This window comes from Enoplosus armatus, chromosome 8, assembly GCF_043641665.1.
Source record: "Enoplosus armatus isolate fEnoArm2 chromosome 8, fEnoArm2.hap1, whole genome shotgun sequence".
In the NCBI taxonomy this organism is placed as follows: Eukaryota; Metazoa; Chordata; class Actinopteri; order Centrarchiformes; family Enoplosidae; genus Enoplosus; species Enoplosus armatus.
Genome location: NC_092187.1, coordinates 20,455,697 through 20,477,152, shown reverse-complemented (window position 1 = coordinate 20,477,152; position 21,456 = coordinate 20,455,697). Strand labels below are relative to the sequence as shown.

Sequence of the window (21,456 nt, the reverse complement as noted above, 5' to 3'; positions counted from 1 at the left end):
AGAGGGGCGGAGGGAGGGAGGGAGAGAGGCGTCTCATCCGGAACAGCCCATGGAAGGAGGGGGACACCCAGGAGGAAGAGCCGTGGCTGCGTCACGAGCCGAGCGAAGGACGCGTGAAGCGCCGTGACGTCATATAAACCGTTGCACGGTGGAGTAAAGGCTGTCCAATCGCAGCGCTGCTTTATTGTAAGGGAGGCGCCTCATGCGTTCGTAGACAGGAGGAGGTGATGATGTAAAAGGGGGAATAAAAAGGTCGGTGAGGCCTCGTGAACTGTCATCAACCAAAAGTATTTTTAGAAGTATATATTTTCCCTTTCAGTAGATCTTACAGGCAAACCTCATTCTGCTCATAAGTTGGGGGAAGTTCAGGGAGAGTTCAGGTTTTCTGCTACATCCATGCAAATACTACAAAGGAGGAGAACAGACACCTATGGGTTACTTCTTTGCATGGTTCTTTGTTCTAAAAGGGGAAGGGTAACCCAGATGTTGTCCATCTGCCGGTCCATTAATGGCTGATTATATAAGTCACTCTTCCGTATTTTGCTGTGAGAAAAACAAAACAAAAAGTCCACGATTTGAAACGGTGTGTTATTACTGCACAAGAATAATAACAAAAAGAGAGAAAAAAAAAACATACATTTGAGAAAACATATTGCTTTATTTAAAGTCACACTTTGCTATGAGTTTGCACATTTAATATTAGAGGATATTCAATATTGAGTAGATTTCAATATTTCTCTAAAGTAGCGAATGCCGTTGGGCACTCACTAGTCAATGGTGTCAACTGGATCTCATTATTTGTGCAACAAAGTATGAATGTTTTATTGGTCTAATAGTTTAATATATTCTAATACAGTTTATACAGGTGTATAAAGTGACAATAATTCAAATACGGTACAAAATGAGAATATACATTTTAAAAAATGGTCCTTTGTCATAATAATGCTAAGAGCCACAGTTTTCTGTCACATGCAGCAAAACATAGCGGTCATAGTTTTCATGCCTCAGTGAGTCCTGCTACATACTGACATACTGTGCTCTTAAAATCAGTGTGTGTGTGTGTGTTTTGGCATTCATAAATAAAAGCATATCTTACCCAACACAACATTTTACCTTTGACAACAAAGAAGACAAAACTGACGTCCCCTTTGTATCAAACACACATCACATCAAAGATTTTGTTCTTTTCTTTCTTTTTACAAACTCCAGGCCTCACTTTCTCACACAGTTATTTCACTTTTTGCTGATCTCAGTAAGAAATCACGCAGTTCATTTCGTCGGCCAGCTCATCCTCAAAGCGGGAAATTGACTGACTGGCTCCGCGAGCTATGAGGTCAGCAGCGGCGCTCTCCATCTCGTCCAGGCTCATGCGACAGGCTTCAGCGATCTCCCGCTTGGCAAAGGTAATGAACTTCGGGTCCCTGGCGTAGACGCCGAGACCCTCGGAGATCAAGATCTGACAAAAGCAGAGGAACAATGACGTAAAACAGGATTATGTTTTGAGCAAACATGCTCCCCTATCTGATTATCATTATGTCCAACACACAAAGGATTTCATCAGCTGAAAGAGTCACTTAGCCAAATTGAAATGGCCTCTGGTCACCAGTGAGTAGTTTCTTTTATTATAATGAAAACAGATTGGTAGCAGAAAATGGACAGTTTACTCCAATATTGTTCTTAAGTACAATTTTGAGGTACTTGTTTTACTGTTACTGTACTTGTACTGTTTGAGTGTTTCCATTTTCTGCTACTTTATACTTCCACTACATGTCCGGTAAATATGTACTTTTTACTTCACTACATTTATTTGATGTATATGTATGTGTATATATATATACAATATATATAAATAAACCAAAATAAGCTCCACATTTCCCAGCTGCATCATTAACGTGATATACACATTAATGCATCAATAATCATAATCTGATAATATGATACACATTTCTCTGAAATGGGCAATTCCATAAATTGAGGACTTTAACTTGAGTACACTTTTAAATGCAGAACTTTTACTTGTAACGGAGTAATTTCTGCACTGTGGTATTGATACTTTTATATTTGAGTACTTCTTCCACAACCGCAAATGGACTTGAATTAACAGAAAGTAGCAAACATCACTCTAAGAATATCAATATTCTCTTTTTACTGCTGATATTTGGCCGATTGAGGAATTGTTTTTTCCTTTCTATTTATATGTGTAGTGTTCACAGTATATATCAGAGCATGCATATCCTGGTATATTAAAATATATGTTCACATTCTTTAAAGTCTGTCTTATAGTCAGGTATGAAAAGTGATACAGTTATGGGACAAAATCTATTCCAAAGATTATCTGCAGCTAATATGAGGCTTCAGCAGTCTGAGTTAGTCAAATCAAGTGAGTATCTACCAAAGTTACAGCCTTTTTTTGTATGAATTGTCCTCTATTGACAATCGTTTTAAGACAGACCTGAAAAATTGTGATCCTTTGATACAGCTGTTAAAATGTACATCGGTGGATATTGGAGGGAAAATATTGGTTTTAGTTTAAAAAACACACAAAACCAAACTGCCAGAGGGCTCAAGGTATTTCAAAACAGTGTATATACTTATTAGTTGTACATGTTGGTGGGTGCTAAAAGTTTCTCATTCACAAAAATGACCTGCTGTATTATTACTCACCGACTCCACCAGACTGTCTGCGCTGCCTTTGTCTACGTAGCCTTGGTTGACCGGTGGCATCCTCATGCTGGTGAAGGTCCTCGTCTGGCCGGGGTGCCAGCCAGGAGCGCTTCCAGCGGGGAGGCTGGCAGAGCCATCGCTCCACAGCGGCTGGTTGGTGCCGGTGGCCTCGTCCACCAGGATCATAGGGGTGTAGATGAGCTTGCCTCTACGTCCTGAGGGGGCCATTACTCCTGGAACAGGAGTGGTGCCAGCTGCTGTTGTGTTCACCCAGGAGGCGGAGGACATCGAGGACACACTGCTGGGCCGGGAGTCCAGGCTGTGCTGGGTCTGACACAAGAGAGCGAGAGCAGGAGACGACCAGTGAAACAAGATGAGACACTCATGTGGATGAACACTAACATTTTGAGAGTGCATGCCATTGTTTTACCTGTAGACGGGACCTGGATGGGGACGTGTTCCCACGGTAGTTCCCTGGGATGGGGAGCTGGTCGTCCGCACTTCTCTGTGGGCTCAGACACTGGAAGTTAAAGGAAGGCGTACGACCTGTGTGGAGAGATTTAGCATTAGCGCTTGCATGCATTGTTTGAATATGGGTAGAGGGTGTGTTCAAGATAAAATGGGGTGTGAAGTTGCTCTTTAAGGCCTTCGTCGTTTCAGTTGATTCTCTGCTTTAATGGTGCAAATCCACGAGCACATTTGCAGTTAATCAAACCTACTGACACAATGAAAGCCTGGGCAGTTTAACCGGCTTTACCTGGTTGGTAATCCAACCTTGAGGATTAGTAGTGAAAGTCTATGATGACAACCCCATGCGTGTATCATTTGTGATTATTCCGCAGAATAGCTACCAGCCAAAATAACCTGTTGTTTCCCCGTGAACATCGTTTTGATTTAACTTTATCAGATCAGATGATGGCATGTAGGGCTGCAACTAATTATTCTTTTCATTATTGATGACTTTTTACGACACATTTTACAATTTACTATAACGTGAGACAAGGAAAAGCAGCAAATCCTCATATTTGAGAACTTGGAACCAGAAAATGTAATTCTGCTGGACAAATGACTTAAACAATTGATTGATTATCAAAATAGTTGCAGAGGATCTACAGTAGCAGCTCTAATAGCATGTTAGTTATTAAAATAATGTCATTCTGATCATTGCACACAATGTATAAAAATATGAAGAAGAAAGAAAAAACGAATGTATGTTTCTCACCTTTCGGTACGGAAGGAAGTAGTCGCCTCCGGACAAACTGTGCGCTGCCATTCTCATTTCCATTGTAACCACCGACAGTGCTGCCATTTCCATTGAAGCTGTTCATTACACTGCCATTTCCATTGATGCTGATGATGCTGCCGTTTTCATCGTAGCCTGTGTATCCGTTCCCATTGTATCCATTTGTGGCATACGGTGTGGGGCTCGCAGCAGCACTCCCGCCATTCATGTTGCTGCCATCATAACCGTTCCTGACAAAGCCATTGGCATCGTGAGCGTCGTAAGGTATCTCCCCAATGCTGCTGGCCCTCTCCAGGCTCTGTCCATTGTAGCCAGTCTCAGTTGGTACAGGAGAGACGGCTTCTGGATACACGTAGCTATAAGATCCGTACCAAGAGTTTTAGCATCATTTCATATTTATGAAGGAATAGTTACCACTATACAGTTAGCTTAGCTTAGCATAAAGACAGGAAAGGGGTGGAAATAGTTAGCCTGGCTCTGTTCAAAGATAAAAACATCCCGTTACCAGCACAAGTTAACATGTTATATCTTGTTTGTTTAAGCTGTAAGAAAGATAAGGTAAGTTAGCCACCAGCGTCATATTTAATGGACAGACTAGAGAGTGATATCAATCTTCTCATTTAACTCTTGGCAAGAGAGCTAATAAGCATATTCAAACTATTCCTTTATTTATTCATTTATTAAATATATACTGTATCTTTCTTACCTGTCTAATGATGCTAGATGTGCAGCATCCCCTGCACTGCTATAAACCTGCTCAGCTACTCCGGTAGTAGTAGCCACAACTGGTTCTTCAACTACAACCTCTCCTCCACCTGCTATCTCTGGGGGAGGAGGAGGAGGAGTAGGAAGAGGCATCTCGCTGATGGAGTCCACCCTGAACAGGAGAGATCAGGCTAATTGTGACTTTCTAAACATTTTACAGTACCGATGAATTTACATAAAAAGCACAGCTTTATATAAAATGAGAGAAACACACCTGGTGGGCAGAGGTTCGGACCTCACAGGCTGTTCTGTTACAATGCTGATGCCTGCCAGCTCTGATCCTGGTCTCTGGTGCTCCTGCATGCCCGTCACCTGCTCCGTGATCACGTCCCAGCTGGCTACGTTGAACTCAGGTTCCACGATCACAGCGGTCTGCTCCACCAGCGTGTCTATAGGCGGCAGCGGTGTGGTGGCGGGCGTGTTGGCCGCTGAGGTTCCGTGCTCGCTGTCGAATATCTCATCACCCTCCTCTTCTTCCAGGTCACAGGCCATCGCCAGACGCATCTCTGGGGCCAGGTCCTGCAGCGTCCGCAGCCCTTGCTGAGAACACACAAAGATACTTATAAACATGAACATACAGTATGCACTTCAAGTGTTAATAATGAGCAAATATCCACAAAGCAACAACAAAGCTGAAGCTACAGCCCCTTCTCTCTCTCTTCTGATCTCTATACAGAATGATGTTTGTGCAGAGTTTGACAAGATAATTCAACTACTTTGTGGAAAAAACATATTAGACACAAACTACTAAAGCTGAGTATTTTTATATGGCGTAAAAACACTTGTTTGGAGTGAAAAGCACAATTTAAGTCACCTGCAGAGAAGCCGCCTTGTCCTTCTTTTTGGATTTCCTCTCCCTCTCCTTTCTCTTGCGGAACTTTTTGAAATAGTCCTGAATCAAGAAGCTGGCGTAAAACTTCCCACAAGTCACCTCATCCCCTGAGAAGGAAGGTATTCAGGCATAGATACATTGATTACTTATTGATTATTTTCCAATGTTACTTTCACAAGTCTCTAATTGCAAAACTTGAATTTAATATTTGTAGTGACGCTGCGTTCACAGTTTTTTCATCATGACTGGCAGCTGTGTTAACTTCTGGAGTACCTCTAGGGGGAGGAATGACTTCATCAATGAGCTTAGGCTTGGTGCGCTTCCAGAGCTTCTTAATGATCAGCTTCAGCTCTTCATTCTGCTGGTCGATGGGGCCTGAGAGGGACAAAAGCAACAAATCATTTAAAGGAAACAGCACTCGAACAACACCAACAACTCATACAAGTGCAATGAGTTCCTGTGTGTGACTGTGTATGATGTCCAACCTTCAGTCTTGATCTTGAGCGAGGTTCGCACGAGAGCAAACAGAGTAGCACTGAAGGTGACTGTCCCGTCTGTGTGCAGTGGGACATTCATAGCAACCAGTCTCTGAGAGGACAAGAGGATGAGAAAGAGTGAGATCTCTCTATCTGTTCATGTTCCTAACACCAAGTGTGCAGCGCTGAATTTGTGTTGACTTACCTTGCAAGCAACACGATGAGGACACAGTTTTCCGAAACCAAGAGGTGGCTGAATCCGACGCAGCATAGTGACAACATCGATGTGCTTTATACGGCCGCTGCAAGAGGCAGAAGAAGACGCAGCAGACGTTTACTGACAGATAAGACAAGAGGGGAAAAACAAGAGGGTTGAAGAGAAATGAGTCTTACGTGGCCTCTGGATCGTAGTCGGACCAAACCCTCTTAAACTCGTCCAGGTGGTGCGTACCGAGCACAGTCCAGTCTCGTGTCAGGTATTCGAAGTTGTCCATGATGACAGCAATGAACAAGTTGATAATCTTGATAGAGAGAAGGACAGAAACATGACAACTACATTATGAAACAATATTTGATAACTGATTTATTTGATCTTATTTGATTGATTGAGAACGTTTACACACAAAGACCCTGTTTAACTACATAAAATAATGACTAGTAATGGTTGATGATTATAATATAACCTTATAAAACATCTGTGATTAAAATACTGAATCAACTGATTTGTGCAGTCAATGTGTTTTAAGTCAGAATGCATTACTCTTGTTGGAAATGGACAACATTTTCCACTGGTGTTTAGTTGCTTCTAAATTGCTTTGCAAAAAGCCAGCAGGACAAAAGCGGTCCAAGTGTATTTTGGTGCTGCCAGGAGGGTCCCAGTGGGCTTCTGTTAAAGGTTGAAGACCACACACAGGCTGATGGATTTCAGCTGTCCACAAGAAAAGAAACCGTAGAAGGAATGCAAGACACACGTGAGGAGACGGGCCGAACATAAACCTGGACGCTGTGGTTGTAAATCTGGCTTCAAGGAACGAGGAAAGAGCTGAGACTGAGCAAATGGTCTAATCAAGGAGGATATTAAGGCCAATAACGGTTTAAAATTGACATTTTAAAATATATTAGTGCATTGAATTTGGGATGCGTCGTAGGAGGAGAAGGGTTAGAATTGGGCTTTTCAAAATAAGTAACTCATAAAGGTGATGACACTTCAGTGTGAATTTAAGGTCCTCAGCACCGTATAGAAGTACTCTCTAGTATTAGATGGCATTAAGGATGATTTTAGGCAGGTAATCTGTAACAGGCAATACTGTATTTTGCTGAATTTCTAAGTCTCTACCATTTTCACTTCAGGTCTGCAACAGCTTAGAAGAGTATGAGCTCAAACTCAGGTTAGGCCCTGTTCTCACACACTCTGCAGGTTTAAAGTCACCTTCGTTTAACCTGTTTAATGTCTTAAAATAGCAATAAGGTCATAGAAATGTTCCCAAAATATTTGCAGTCTTTTAAATCAGGATTTTATGATTTGCTGTTTGGATTAAGAAAATCCACGGATGTGGGAGTTCTTCGGGAACTGGAGAAGACAAGGTTATCTTTTTAAAACTGCCTCTACTCAGTCACTGTAATTCTATCCTCTCTGCTTTCATCTGACTTTGATCCCACTTGACCTGACAGCCTGTAAAACACAAGTCTGAATTAATCATACGTAAATTTAATTTGGAGTCTGGAGGCTGTATTAAGTTATATGAAAGGAGGGAAAGTGTTTTACTACAAATGCACTGATTGATTAAAAACGACAGACAGGATCCTTAATCCTCCTCAGCTTCGCTCACCAGGTAAGCACACAGCATGAAGAAGCTGATGAAGTAGATGTAGGACAAGTTGCTACCGCAGGTGAACTCTTCACCGGGCTCAGTGTCCGATTCTGGGTCACAGCGTCTACCGGGCAGAGCTGCCAACATGATCTCCTGCCACTGCTCTCCAGTGGCACACCTGCAAGGACACGGAAACAGGGCAGCATTTTCATTTGACCTTCTTTTCAGAAGAAGATCTTTTAAATCTTGTTTTAAAGGAGGAGAAATTATTTGTTTTTCCCTCAAATTAACAGAGGAAAGATGAAATATTGTGTCGGGGCATAACTAACACTTGGCAGAAGTAGCAGAACTGCAGGTAATATTTCACGTGTTATAAAAACGGGGGACAACACACTCAGCATCTGAGTCTTTTAGACTAAACTGGCTCACCTGAAGAGCACCAGAACAGCCATGAAGAAAGTCTGGAAGTTGCAGTTTCTGTTGATATGTGTGTTGTCATCAACGGCCACTTTCCCAAATGACTGAAAGGAGAACAGTGCACTTGGTTAAGAATCAGAATCATGTAGGTTTTCATATACAAACATACGAGGAATTTTGGTATATAAACATAGTAAGAGAAAAAAAAAAAGAAACAAGTCCTGCAAGAATCTTAGATAAAAAATAGAACTTTACAATGACACATAAAATATATCTGATTTAAAATATTGACCCGAGACTGTGCAAATGTTCAAAGTGTTAAGAACATGCAATAAAGATTTGCGATGTGTTTCAACACGTGGAGACTTTAACGTAATGTGTAGTGTCCATGGGGCGGGATGAGAGTCTGTGTCATGGGGGTCCCGGGTCCTTGCTGATAAGGCCAGCTGTAACCACAGTGTCAATATGGCTGCTAAAAACTTACTGAAGTGGGGGCAGACTGTCATGTATGGTTTATACCGTTTTGTTTATCATTAATTAATGAATTGATTCATTTTAGTTGGAGAAAACGAAACCATTTAAAAGAACTGATTGATAAGAGAGACTCACCTGCATGCCAATCACAGCATAGATGAAAAAGATCATCGCGATGAGCAGACCAACATAAGGCAGGGCCTGGGCAGAAGCAGAATAAGAGCTCAGTTACAAAAAAGGAGTTTATAAGTGTCATGACAACATACTGCTGCTCCTGTGTGGTGCACTGACCTGCAGGGACTTGACAAAAGTCCAGAGGAGGGTTCGAATGCCCTCTCCTTTGCTGAGCAGTTTAACCAACCTCAAGACTCGGAACAAACGGAAGAACGTGATGGACACTTTCCCACTCTCTCCTTTACCACCACCCTGCACAAAAAAACAGGACATTAAACATATGTGTTACAGTGCTCACACGTACAGTATCTTCGAGTATAAATAAATCCAAAAGCCCCGGACACATTTAGAGTTGGTTGTGCTCAGCTCTCACCTCGCCGTGGCCGCCTCCTCCCTGGATCGATATTTCAGCCAACCAGCAACAGGCAGAGACGCCGTGTGAGAGGACAGAGATTAAAAAGCCATCAGGATCAGACACAAATAGTTAGTAAAACATCTGTCGAGAAGCCATTTCATTGGATGATTATTTGGATTTTTCTGACTGCATTTATTCAGTCCACTGTTCGATTATATTTTCTGTGATATTGTTTTAAAGTTGTCTTCACACACACGAGTACACGAATACTGATGAAGAAATACAGATCTTTTTAAAAAATAGTCACTTTTCAATACATGTATACTAAAACAGTGGAATCAGCCTATAAAATGCCCACCATGTGTGAGTTGTACATGACCTCAGTGTCTTTAGTGGAAGCTGCAGTCATAGTGAAACCTTTTTATTCTGGTTTTATGCTCAGTATCAGATTTTTTTATACAAAGGGCTTCATATTCTTTACTATTGGGTAATATTATTATGTGTTCTGGAAAACTGAGTATTGAACAATTGTTGTTGCTAATGTTAATGTTGTTATACATGCAGATGAAATAGCTCTCTGTAAGAATTTTCTTTTAACTGAGACGAGACGAGAAGGTAACGAATGGATCTTCTAAATTTTCATTTTTTTTCAGTTAAATCTTTCAAATTTAGTTACCAGCCACATAAGGTTCATTTTGCGTCAAACTCATTGCTTTTACAGGGAGTTTTACTTAGTGGGGGTACAGCTGCAGGCTATTATCAAGCCTTTAACACAGTATGTACCAATGATTTATTATATGGCTGTATATTTTGTAGCATTTGTTTGATTTGATGTAAAAACAAGTTATTTGAATTATCAGCTTGAGGAGAGAATAGAGCTGTAGAGGAAACACTGTGATGTACATGAGCTTTTTAAATGTGTCTGTAATGGCAATGGAAGTGTGAACAAACTTACGCTAAACTCAGAGACGGCAATATCCAACACGCTCCCCACGACGATCAAAGCGTCAAATGAATTCCACGGATCGATGAAATAGTGCTGCAAAGGAAAGAATAAGCAGAGAGAGAGAGTCACAAACAGGCGGCGCTGACAGTTTATTTTCAAAGGTAAAAGAGTGAAACCTCACGTGAGCCCGCAGAGCCAGTAACTTGATAATCATCTCTATAGTGAAAACCACAGTGAAGATCAAGTTGAGGAGGTCCATGACGGAGGTGAATAGTTTAGACTGCTCGTAATGCTGCGAGGGAAGCGACACAAAACACAAAACCTCACATCACAACACTGAAACAAGATGATATTTCTGTATTTTACGGCAGAGTTGAAGTGTGAAACGATACCTGAATAGCCAGAGTGAGTGTGTTCCCCAGAATCAGCACAAACATGATGTATTCAAACTGGCTGGAGTTGATAATTTTCCAGAATTTGAGCTGAGACGGGTTTTTAGGAATGTAAATCTTTATAGGTTGAGCTTTCAGTGCGTAGTAGACACACTGGCGCTGGACAGGGAAGAAAAAACAGAGGAGGGCGAACATTATTCAGTTTGAAGAATTAAACAAATACATTACACATACATGATTGCTTAATTGAAATTATATGATAAAGGTTTGGAAAATAACAAACTTGATTTTTGTTGAGTTCACAGTTTTTGAATTCAGCCTCTCCTTGCTCTCGAAATGTGATGATGACAAAACCCACAAATATGTTCATCATGAAGAAGGCAATGATGATGATGTAGATGATGAAAAAGATGGAGATTTCCACTCGGTAGTTGTAAATGGGCCCTCGGTTTATGGCGTTGGCATCCACGGCCCGGTAAAGGAGCCTTTATACACAAACAAGTCAAAGTCTTAGTCAAACGTTGATTTTAATAATATGAATCTTAAAGGATAAGACTGGAGATATTCCATGTTTTTTCTTATTGTCAACAAATCCCTTGAAAAGAAAACTTGGGCTAACACATTCTTGTTTTTTTCTTTTCATGGGCATTTGTTGACAATAAAAAATAAAATAAAATAGCACCAGCCTTATCCTTTGCATTGAAAACAATGCAAAGTTACTACTCACTGTGGCCAGCCTTCAAATGTTGACACAGTGAATAAAGCCAGCATGCCCATCAGCACATTATCAAAGTTGAAATCACTGTTTTCCCAAATCCTCTCTTTCACCATGGGGTGGTTCATATCCCCGTCTTTATAGACCACAAACGTTCCCCTAAAATGAAACACATGCACACATTGTCATGACAGTGACATCATGTTAAGAGACTGTCAAGTGCTATATATGTATATTGTTAAGAGAAATTAAGAAAAGGAAAACTGACTTGCACTCCACAGGAGTGTGTTTGGCTTCATCTGTGCAGCTGTAGAATCTGCCCTGTGACATTAAACACAGGAAAGTTAGACCATTAAAAACACTCACTGACCACTTTATTAGGTACACCTGTACAATGTAAAGCAGCACAATGCATTGAATTGCATTAGACTGTACAGGTGTACCTAATAAAGTGGCCACTGAGCGCAGAAATCAAAAGGCCGACAGCATGAACATGTACCTTGAAGAGCTGCACTCCAATACAGGCAAACATGAACTGAAGGAGTGTTGTGACGATTAAGATGTTGCCGATGGTGCGGATCGCCACGAACACACACTGCACCACGTTCTGTGAGCATACATACATATGTGTCAGCTTCCAACAGCAACAAACTTTACTTTAAGTACACTAAATAAATAGGAATTATACACTGACTGACCAGAAAAACACACTGAATATATAATTTGAATATAACAAAAAAAGAAAGACAAACAAAAGAGAACAGCTCACCTTCAGTCCCTTGGCTCTGTTGATGGCTCGAAGAGGCCTGAGCACTCGCAGCACTCGGAGAATCTTGACCACAGAGATCGCACTCGAACTGAAAGCAACAAAAGGATTTAGAGTCAAGAAAACAAGAGATAAAAAACAGGGCCGACAGTATACAGTATAAAACTACATTGGGAAAAGAATTTCTTTTGACTCAATACTAGATAGATAGAACTTTATTGATCCAGAGGAAAACTGTTGCTGTTGCAGTACAACATAGGAAAGAGTGCAAATATAAAATATCAATAAAGGTGAAAGTATAAAATATAAACAAGTTTGACAGTTGTTGCTCATCTCAAGCTGCTTCTTGGTGAGTTGCATATAGATATGTACGAGAATATGTGCTGTCCCATTATTGCACATTAGTGCCCCGTTATGTCCCGTGAGTGAGAAAGTTGTAATGATTGTAACAGAGTGAAAGAGAGAGATGAAAACAGTGTTACCCTCAAACCTCGACGCTTAAATGAGACGTCACTGTCTCTACAACCCTACAGCCACACAACAGTGACTCCTATTGATTCTTCTGTCAGGAGAGAGCGGTGTGCAGTTTTGCGTTGGACAGGTATCTACTCACTGTAAGAAGAAAGACGTGAGCGACACGCTGACGACCAGCAGGTCAAGAAGGTTGAAAGCATTTCTGCAGAAGGAGCCGGTGTGCAGAAAAGCTCCGTAGACGGTCATCTAGACATGAGCGAGGAAGTGAAGAAACAAAGTCAAAAACGATTCTATCTAATGTTGAAGAAATTAGGGTCATTTTGTCAATTTCAGCCACTGCAGATGTTACCTTTAGTACGATCTCCACCGTGAAAACTGAAGTGAAAACATAATCGGCATAACCGAGCACCTGAGGACGAGAGGAATCAGTGTCAGTGTTCAGGTCCTGTTTATTGTGCAGGTAATGATGAGAAGATGGCCGTGAGGCTGTGAGGCTCTGGTCGGTCTTACTATGTTCCTGAATGAGTGGGATTTGATTGGATCCTCAGCAGCCAGGGAAATACTACTGAGGATGATGAAGATGAGAATGAAATTGGTGAAGTAGGGGTGATGGATGAGGTTGTGGCAGGCAACTCGCAAACTGAGAATGGGAAGGAAATTACAAAGAAAAGTGGATTATTTTAGCAGTGGGGGGTTCAACATGAAGATTATGGGAATATTAAGAATTAGGTTTCTTTGAGCTCAAATTACCAGTTTTTCTTTCCAAGAATGAAGAAGGAGCTTCCATCAGGGATTGGGACGATCTTCTCTTTGGGCCCTGAGAACTCAGGCTTTAATGGAGCAACTCCTACAATAAAACAAAGATATAAAGCGTAAGAGACAGTTTACATGTTAATCAAGCGTCTACTGCTTCTCCTGCGGGGCGTGACGTCCGTCAGACTCACCCTCCAGTCCCTCGATGGCCCTCAGCTCCTCGTTTTCCTGCCAGTCATCCTCATCGTTCTGCACACGAGACAAAAGATCAGCTGTTGCTGTTTTTGGCATTTTTGAAAATGTCCAACATGGTGCAGGAAAAAGATAAAAAGATTCTCTACCCCTGCATCTTCATCCTCTTTCTCTTCGTCCTCATCCCACTCCTCTTCTTCCTCCTTTTTATCCCTGAAAAAACAAACGACAAGCAACTGCAATTACAACATTTTTGTAACATTTCTGTATGTGCTTAATATACTGATCAGTATAAGTGCAGTACATGCACCATCATCTTTGATGTCAAACTTACTCGACTTTTGTCTTTCCGCCGCCTCCTGCCAAGTTGTCCACAGCAATAGCCAAGAAGACATTGAGCAGAATGTCTGATCAACAAAATTAAGGAGTCAAATTTGTTCCATTTGGTATGAAAGACCAATCGTTTAATGCTCAGATGGCGACAGGAATCAGACAGTAAAGTGCACAAACACTGGAAAAGGATACAGTTACCACAGACGAAGAGGATGACAAAATAAATGCACACCACCATGTTGGGGAAGATCGGCCCTCCATAGGCCATAATGCCATCGTACATCACAGCGTTCCAGTCCTCTCCAGTGAGGATCTGTGCAGAAAGACCATCAAAGAGGACAGACAAGAGAGACACGGCAGACAGACGGAGCGAGAGACCTGTGATTAATACCACAATACATAAAAGAGCCGAGTAGTGAGACATTGAGGAGATGAGAATCACCTGGAAACAAGTGAGCAGAGCCTGAGGGAAGGAGTCAAAAGTACTTCTCTTCATCTGAGTCTCGTCAAAGTTGAATTTGCCTCCAAACAGCTGCATGCCAAGCAGGGCGAAGATGATGAGGAAGAGGAAGAGCAGGAGTAGAAGGGAGCAGATAGCTTTCATGGAGTTGAGCAGCGAGTTGACCAGGTCAGACAAAGCAGCCCAGTGCCTGGAAATAACAAAATTCAGAGACGTAGATACACATCAGGAAATAAAGATAATATGGGATGCTTTAAAAAAAAACCTGCAGATAGATCTATATCACTGGTTCCTTCCTCGTGCCGCCGACTGAAAAGCTCCAGATGTTTTACCACTACACTCTAGCAGCAATTACCGAGTCATCTTGAATATCCTGAGCAGCCGGATGCAGCGCAGCACAGAGATGCCGATTGGCGGGATGACATCCATCTCTACCAGCAGCGTCTCGAGGATGCCGCCGCACACCACGAAGCAATCAAAGCGGTTGAACAGCGCCATGAAATAGATCTGCAGGCCGAAGGCGTACATCTTCATCAACATCTCCAGAGTGAACAGCAGCAGCAGGATCTTGTTGGCTCGCTCTGAGGGACAAACAGAGAAGAAGACGTGGAGTCGTGTTTTTATTTTTCTCCGGTGTTTCCTTCTGAGTCAAAGTGTACACCAAAAAAAAAAAAAGCCTCAGCAAAGGTCAAGATAAAAGGATGGGTGGATTCTTACCTTGCATTTCTGTGAGCCACTTTGGCTGTCCGTAATGCTCAGAGGCACTGGCCACTGTGTTGAGAAACACCAGCAGAAGCACCAACCAGTAGAAGTTAGTGGTCTTGACGGCCACACGGCAGTTCTTCCTGAATGTATGATTCAGCTGGCACAACTGGTCACTAAAAAAAGATTCAAAATGGTACAGTAGAATTTGGTGTCCATTTTCAAAATATTAAAAGAAAAATATTTGAGCCTTTGTGAAAATACAATGTGTTTTTATATATGAACTTGATAGTCTAATATAATATAACGGGATATATAGCTCATGATTTAATTACTGATACAAGAAAAGTAATAAATGATGCAAAGAGTACATTATAATGTTATACCTCCAGACGGAAGAGTAAACCAAGCTGTCTCTCTGAAAGTTCATGCTCTTCCTCCCATAAATACAGTGTAATATTGAAATTCTTACCAGAAGCTATTGGCCATCATCTTCGCCCTGAGAAAACAAGAAAATGTTAGTGCAAATCATGAATTGATTTCATTAACACCTGCGTGCCAGCGATGAATCATAACAATATTATTTCTCTGTCGCCTTACATGAGAGAAGCACAGAAGCCGTTGTCGTCATCCAGGTACGCTATATCGTCGTCCGAGTCTGACTCTGTCGCACGCGGAGAAAAGTACTGGCTTTTAGAGAGAATCACGTCAAATAAAACACAGTTTACACAGTGACAGCTGACGTACCTCCACCGTCCTCACTGTGTTTGTACCAGCCAAACTTCTTCATCATCTTTTTCTTTGCAATGGCAGCACCTTTAAAATGAAATAGAGGTAGATTATGTGTAAAAGTAAAGTGTTGATGTTTTGATTTGTGTGTGTGTGTGTGTTAAACTAACGTTTGTTTCCTTCTTCGTCCACATCCTCGGCCTCTATGAGCCAGTCCATGTAGCCTATCATGTCCTCCTCCATCTGCTTGCTCTCCTGCGCCTTCTGTAGCTCACCACGCGCCACGGCCTTTTCTCTTTCCTTGGAGAACTCTCTGTGCACAAACACAAACTCCAGACACTCAGAGAAACATTGAGGACGAATGTGAGGGATTCATTTTGTTTCTCATAACACAATAAATGTACAGAAAGCTGTGTGCAGCAGCTACCCACCCGCTCAACACACCCAACACAAGATTGATAATGAAAAAGGATCCAAAGATGACCAGAGAAACAAAGTAAACCCATGGAATCTCAAAGCCAATGGCATCATTCATCTGTGCAGCGAGGCAGAGAAACAAAGCACAGGTAAGTATCTTCAAATACAACAAACAAATGGAAGTGCGAAAGGAGGATCCACGTCTGTGTACCCAGTAGAGAACATCTGTCCAACCCTCCATGGTGATGCACTGGAAAACTGTAAGCATGGCGAAGAAAACGTTGTCGAAGTTTGTGATGCCGCCGTTGGGGCCCTCCCACTTGCCCCTGCACTCAGTCCCGTTACCGTCACAGAAGCGCCCGCTCCCTGCAAACGCACAAGGTGACGGATCATCTTCCACCATGAGACCTGGAGCGGAGAAGAGCAGGAGGCCATCGTTGAGCCGACACATCCATTAAAAACACGGACTTTGTATCAGATGTTTTTATGTATGTTTTATGACCTGTGCTCATGAAGTAACACGTCTTGTGCATCCTGCCGATGAAGAGCTCCAAGCCGATGATGGCGTAGATGATGATGACAAACATGACCAACATGCCGATGTGCAGAAGGGGGACCATGGCTTTCATGATGGAGTTCAACACAATTTGCAAACCTGACAAGAACAAACTTTTCAATGATGCACGTGGGATGAAGCACAGGGACACACGTGTAAAAAACAGGTTTAAAACAAACTGCTATGAAAGATGAACGCACTTGGCACTCCAGATACGAGCCGAAGAGGTCGCAACACCCTGAACGCTCTGAGAGCTTTGACATCCAGGCCTCCAGGTTTTCCTGCAGCGTGATGGGCCTCTCCTGGCTTATGGTCTGTCATGGCTTCTGCTATTACACTGAACAACCTGCACACACACACACACACACACACACACACACACACACACACACACACACACACACACACACACACACACACATAACAGCTGTTGCACTCTTCTTTCTCATTAGTGACAGAACATTTGTAGATTGTTTTGCAGACTACATGAAGCACCAAAATACCCAACAATGACGATAATGAAATCCAGCAAGTTCCATCCGCTGCGTATGTAGGCGCTGGGGTGCATGACTAAGCCGTAGGCAAGAATTTTAGTGAAGGTCTCGATGGTGAAGATGACGAGGAAGACGTACTCAACTTGTTCCTGTGAACAAAAAAAAAGAAAGAAAAGCAAACGTAGGGATGTTTGGCAAAATTGGAATGACCTTTTTCATACGTCAGCGTCTGAAAGGAATAAATGTGGAAGAGTGCTGAAGAAAATGTCAAGTAAAATAAAGTGCCATTAACTGACTTTTTCATGCTTCCTCCTTTAAATCACGTGTGTTTTCATTAAAGGCTGACTGCAGTGGCTTTCTGACCTCTTAACCCAGTGCCTAACACATGCTTAAGCCTGTCACCGAATCCCTTTTCTGTACCCTTCAGCTTAATGCTCCTAATCACTGCTTCCACTGTCACTGACGCTTTTACCTCAGGCTGACACAGTAATCCAGGCATAATGTGGTTTAATGTAAGATGGCTGGAATTCACAAAATAAACTGTAACTTTCACCAAAACATTATCCAAAAATGTATGATATTAACTGTTAGTACAGTAAGTCACTGGAGGGAAGTGTATGTTAAACTGTCAGCTTACCTCCTGCAATCCAATAAAGGGATCTACTAACTTCTATCCTGCTGCAAGTGTAGGCGTGTGTGTCCCTGTTACCCTTTTTACTAAAATTAACTCAAATAAAATTCAAATATTTGATCTTTTACTCTCTGCAAACCAGGTACAGATTGTCTCCAACATTAACAACAACGATTTGTTGCTAATGTATATATATATGGCTGCAGTTGGCTCATATTGGCTCATATTTCCAGTACGTCAAAGAAAAACAGGCTCGTTTTCAATTTGACCACCGTGTAATTTGTAATTTACAGAAGAAAAAAATGATCAGCAAGAGAGAGAGAAAGAGGGAGAAAGAGATGAGGCAGATGGTCGCGGTTTAAGTAAGTCATGATCCCCAATAGGGTCACCTAAACAAGGTCACACCACAACTTTTTTCCCCCCTCTAATACCATTAACATCCAACAGAAAGCTATTAACCTTCTCACTAATTGTTGCTTTACCTTCAGCAAAACACCTACTGACTCCTGTCCCTTCCATGAAACACTGAAACCGTTTTTCCAATACTTTTGTGACACAAGTCAAGAATGTATGTAGCGTCCTCAGATGACACGAGAAGGATCTCAGGAGAACCGCACAGGATGTTCTTAGTGAGAGGCCAGCGTTGGAAACAGCAACACGAGAACAGTGTAAAAGAAGCTCTGACATACTTAATTTGAGTTAATTGAGAATACAAAAAGTTCACCTTGACAGCTTCATTCAAGTTGCTGTTCTCAACTTTGTTATACTTTTGATTTCCCAGGACTGAGCACTGTCTGATGAAGATAGTCTCCACGTTGGCCCCTCTCAGATCTCTATTCAAACACTTTTCTCACAAGTCCTCTGACTGATTGATCTAGGTGTCTTGTCGATCTATCTTTATATCTAAGTATGTATGGGTGTATATATGAAGGCATCAATCATACAAACAAGAGAATGAATGGAAGGTATTTCACCGGTGGACCTTAAGAACTTTCTTTTTTTTTCCTGTCGATGTAGGAAGAATATTTATTTAGGTTTCCTTGTTTCTGTGAAGATTTTTGTTGTTTGTTACATTTTGTTGAGTACTTTTATTTTGACGTTTCTGTGTTTTAGAGGTGCAACATCCCATAGAAACTGAGCATGCAAGTGTCTGACAAAGAAGAACTGACAAAGATACAGCTCATGTATCAGGTATACAGGCTGTTCAAAACACCATAACAAAGGCCCTTTGCCAGAATATATTTGTGAAATAAAGACTTTTCCAGAAAGAGAGTGTAAACAAGCTGTTTTTTTCCTTATCATGTAATATTGTGGTGATCAAATCATTAATCTCATCAAATCACCTAAACTTTTGTTAGAGCCTTGCTTATCTTTCGTAATACCAAGCACAGCATAGTACTGTGTTCGTATGTTCATAACTTTCAAAATAAAGAAACAGGTTAGGTTTCTGTATATCATTGGGAACTCACCAGTTGGTGATTGGTAGCGTTGGAGTCATCGTCAGGGTACGGCTTGGTGACGCCCATGGCCACACAGTTGGCGAAAATGGCAAGCAGAATGAAAATGTCAAAGGGCTTGAGGCTTGCAGTTAAGGGTACAACAGGTGTCATGAATGCATCTTTCCAATAACAAACAGACAACAGCATGTTAAAACACCCCAACATATTCTCATGAACACATCTGTATCGTATGAAGAGCTGTGGGCATAAACATAAACAAACCCATGTGCATCCTAACTGACTCAGAGAAGGATATTTCCACTCTACTAGGGCCAGTGCTGCCATGCGGATGGGGTTGCTGAGGGTGAGGCAGCAGAGGGCTCGGGGGGCCCTGAGGGCGGACTTGTTCGCCTGCATCGCCTTCTTGGCCCCCCCTCCTCTTTTTCTGGCCGAGCCAGTCGACCCGAGGGTGTCCGATTTTCCTGCATCGCCCACAGGGGGGGCATCTGTCCAAAAAAAATACAACAAAAAAAAAAAACATTCAGTATGTTGTTCTGTGTTTTCAGCATCCCGAAGGTGAAGTCTAAAACATGGGGATCACGTGAGCACTGAAAGATTTATGTTGTGAATTATTTTATGCCTAAAAGTGTGATACATCTGGGGTCATGGACGTAGTTGTTTGTATTGGTGGATAACTTTACTGTCACTCAATCAAAACCCTGTGCCCAGTTCTGGTTGGTGTACAACTTCCAGTCCTCTCTCACACCATGTAATTATTTCATTGCTAATATATCAGCCCACATCTAATAATCCAACACAGTTAGGGACGGATTTGATACCTGGACAGGCAGGTATTCTGTCCTGGAGGCCTCATATTATAAGACCAGATGTGACCTACTTCTTTATTGGGAGCAGCGTGGCACTTAGCCGAGCACTATCCCCATGTAGGTCCCATGAACACCTGTTGACAAGGCCCTGCACGGAGAATAAGCCTGCAGGTACATTTACTGTCACACTCCTGTAAAAACTACAAAGGAGAAGCCAAAAACATGGGCAGATAAAACAGACTTACCTCCAGCTGTGCATCTAATTATTGAAAAAGGTATGCTATGATTTAAATCGTAGCAAACATGTTTTACTATCAGGATGATCAGTTTGACCAACCTTGTCACATTCACTGAATGTCTGGATGTATTATTTAAGATAAAGTGACTTTCTATTCAGCATATAGTTGAACGGTAGAGCGAGCCTTCTCCAATTTGTTATGCATACCTTTGAAGGTATAATGTGCATATTCTTAATATTCCCTACTAACCCATCAGAGACATTATAAAAGAGACGCCTACCTTTCTTTGCCCCATCCATGTCCGCAGTTTAACACCACGCAATCACTTCAGAAAACCCACCATCAACTCCTCCGGGGATCTGCGATGCGTAATGGATCACAGATATAAATAAATATGGCCCCCAAAAAAGAGAGAACTTTCTAGGGGTGAAAAAAACGACCATCTGCAGCCTGTCATTTCATATCCACATGCAGCCCGCCGGTGCAGCTGAGAGGCTACGGGCCATCCTGCTCACCGCCTGCTTTGTAGCCTAGAAATCCAATTAATCTGACTTTTTCTTTTTTTTTTCAAAATCCAATCTGGTAATTTCTCACGCGTGTAAAAGAAAGGTGCAATTGCTTTTATCTATGCAGGCACATATCGGTGAGGAATATTAAAACAAACGCGTCCACATATCCGCGGTGGTCAGCCGTCGGGATTAAGCTAGTTGAGCCGTTTAAAAGGATGACAGCCGAAATCTTTCAAGGGGAAGGTGGAGGTAGACTCAGGAGGAGCCATGTGGCTCTGAGGGATTCTGCTGCAAAGTTACGGTTAAAAAGAACAGAGGAATATTAAGAAGTATTGTCAGGATAGAAAAATTAGGATGGTTCACTTCTGCAAGTTAAGAGAAACCATTTCAGGACCTTGGACAGAAGCAGCCGGTGGATGCAGTACCACGAGAGAGGCGGCAGGGGGCGTGCGTCCACAGTAAATGCAAAGACAGTGTGACTGAGCCCAGGAGCAAGTTAATGTTTGTGATGTCAGTTTTCTTACATCACTGCATAATTACAGGCTTTCTAAAGCAAGGGCCATGTGAAAAAAATAACACCATCTCAAGTCTTAAAGAACATTTGATGCCTTTATTGTTTTTATCAAGTTTTGCAAGATAAATATATTAAGACAACACATAAGATAAACATT

General features: G+C 41.9%; 1 protein-coding gene across 1 annotated transcript; it reads right to left on the bottom strand.

Moving 5' to 3' along the window:
- Positions 1–1,249: 1,249 nt before the first annotated feature.
- Positions 1,250–20,575, bottom strand: cacna1fa (calcium channel, voltage-dependent, L type, alpha 1F subunit a). The gene is made up of 47 exons (XM_070909664.1): positions 20,557–20,575; positions 19,533–19,716; positions 19,241–19,352; positions 17,150–17,289; positions 16,847–16,992; positions 16,593–16,745; positions 16,302–16,498; positions 16,105–16,208; positions 15,844–15,986; positions 15,692–15,760; positions 15,545–15,608; positions 15,417–15,443; positions 14,960–15,120; positions 14,598–14,823; positions 14,225–14,432; positions 13,975–14,095; positions 13,784–13,856; positions 13,599–13,662; positions 13,449–13,506; positions 13,255–13,351; positions 13,015–13,144; positions 12,854–12,913; positions 12,644–12,750; positions 12,034–12,121; positions 11,764–11,871; positions 11,533–11,585; positions 11,277–11,423; positions 10,833–11,034; positions 10,550–10,708; positions 10,339–10,449; positions 10,167–10,250; positions 9,230–9,250; positions 8,974–9,108; positions 8,818–8,883; positions 8,221–8,312; positions 7,810–7,969; positions 6,374–6,501; positions 6,186–6,282; positions 5,990–6,092; positions 5,778–5,879; positions 5,487–5,611; positions 4,887–5,212; positions 4,614–4,784; positions 3,887–4,263; positions 3,095–3,210; positions 2,665–2,994; positions 1,250–1,456 (listed from the first exon to the last, which is right to left on the bottom strand). Exons 1-47 carry the CDS (start codon positions 20,573–20,575, stop codon positions 1,250–1,252), a joined length of 6,171 nt encoding a protein of 2,056 aa, XP_070765765.1.
- Between the last annotated feature and the right edge of the window lie 881 nt (positions 20,576–21,456).

What these genes read in the sequence shown, in the direction of transcription:
- cacna1fa (XM_070909664.1), bottom strand. An exon ending in GACTACGATCCAGAGGCCAC is followed by an intron (nt 6,283 to 6,373) that starts GTAAGACTCATT and finishes TGCCTCTTGCAG; the next exon opens with CGGCCGTATAAAGCACATCG. An exon ending in CATCTAGCATCATTAGACAG is followed by an intron (nt 4,264 to 4,613) that starts GTAAGAAAGATA and finishes CGGATCTTATAG; the next exon opens with CTACGTGTATCCAGAAGCCG.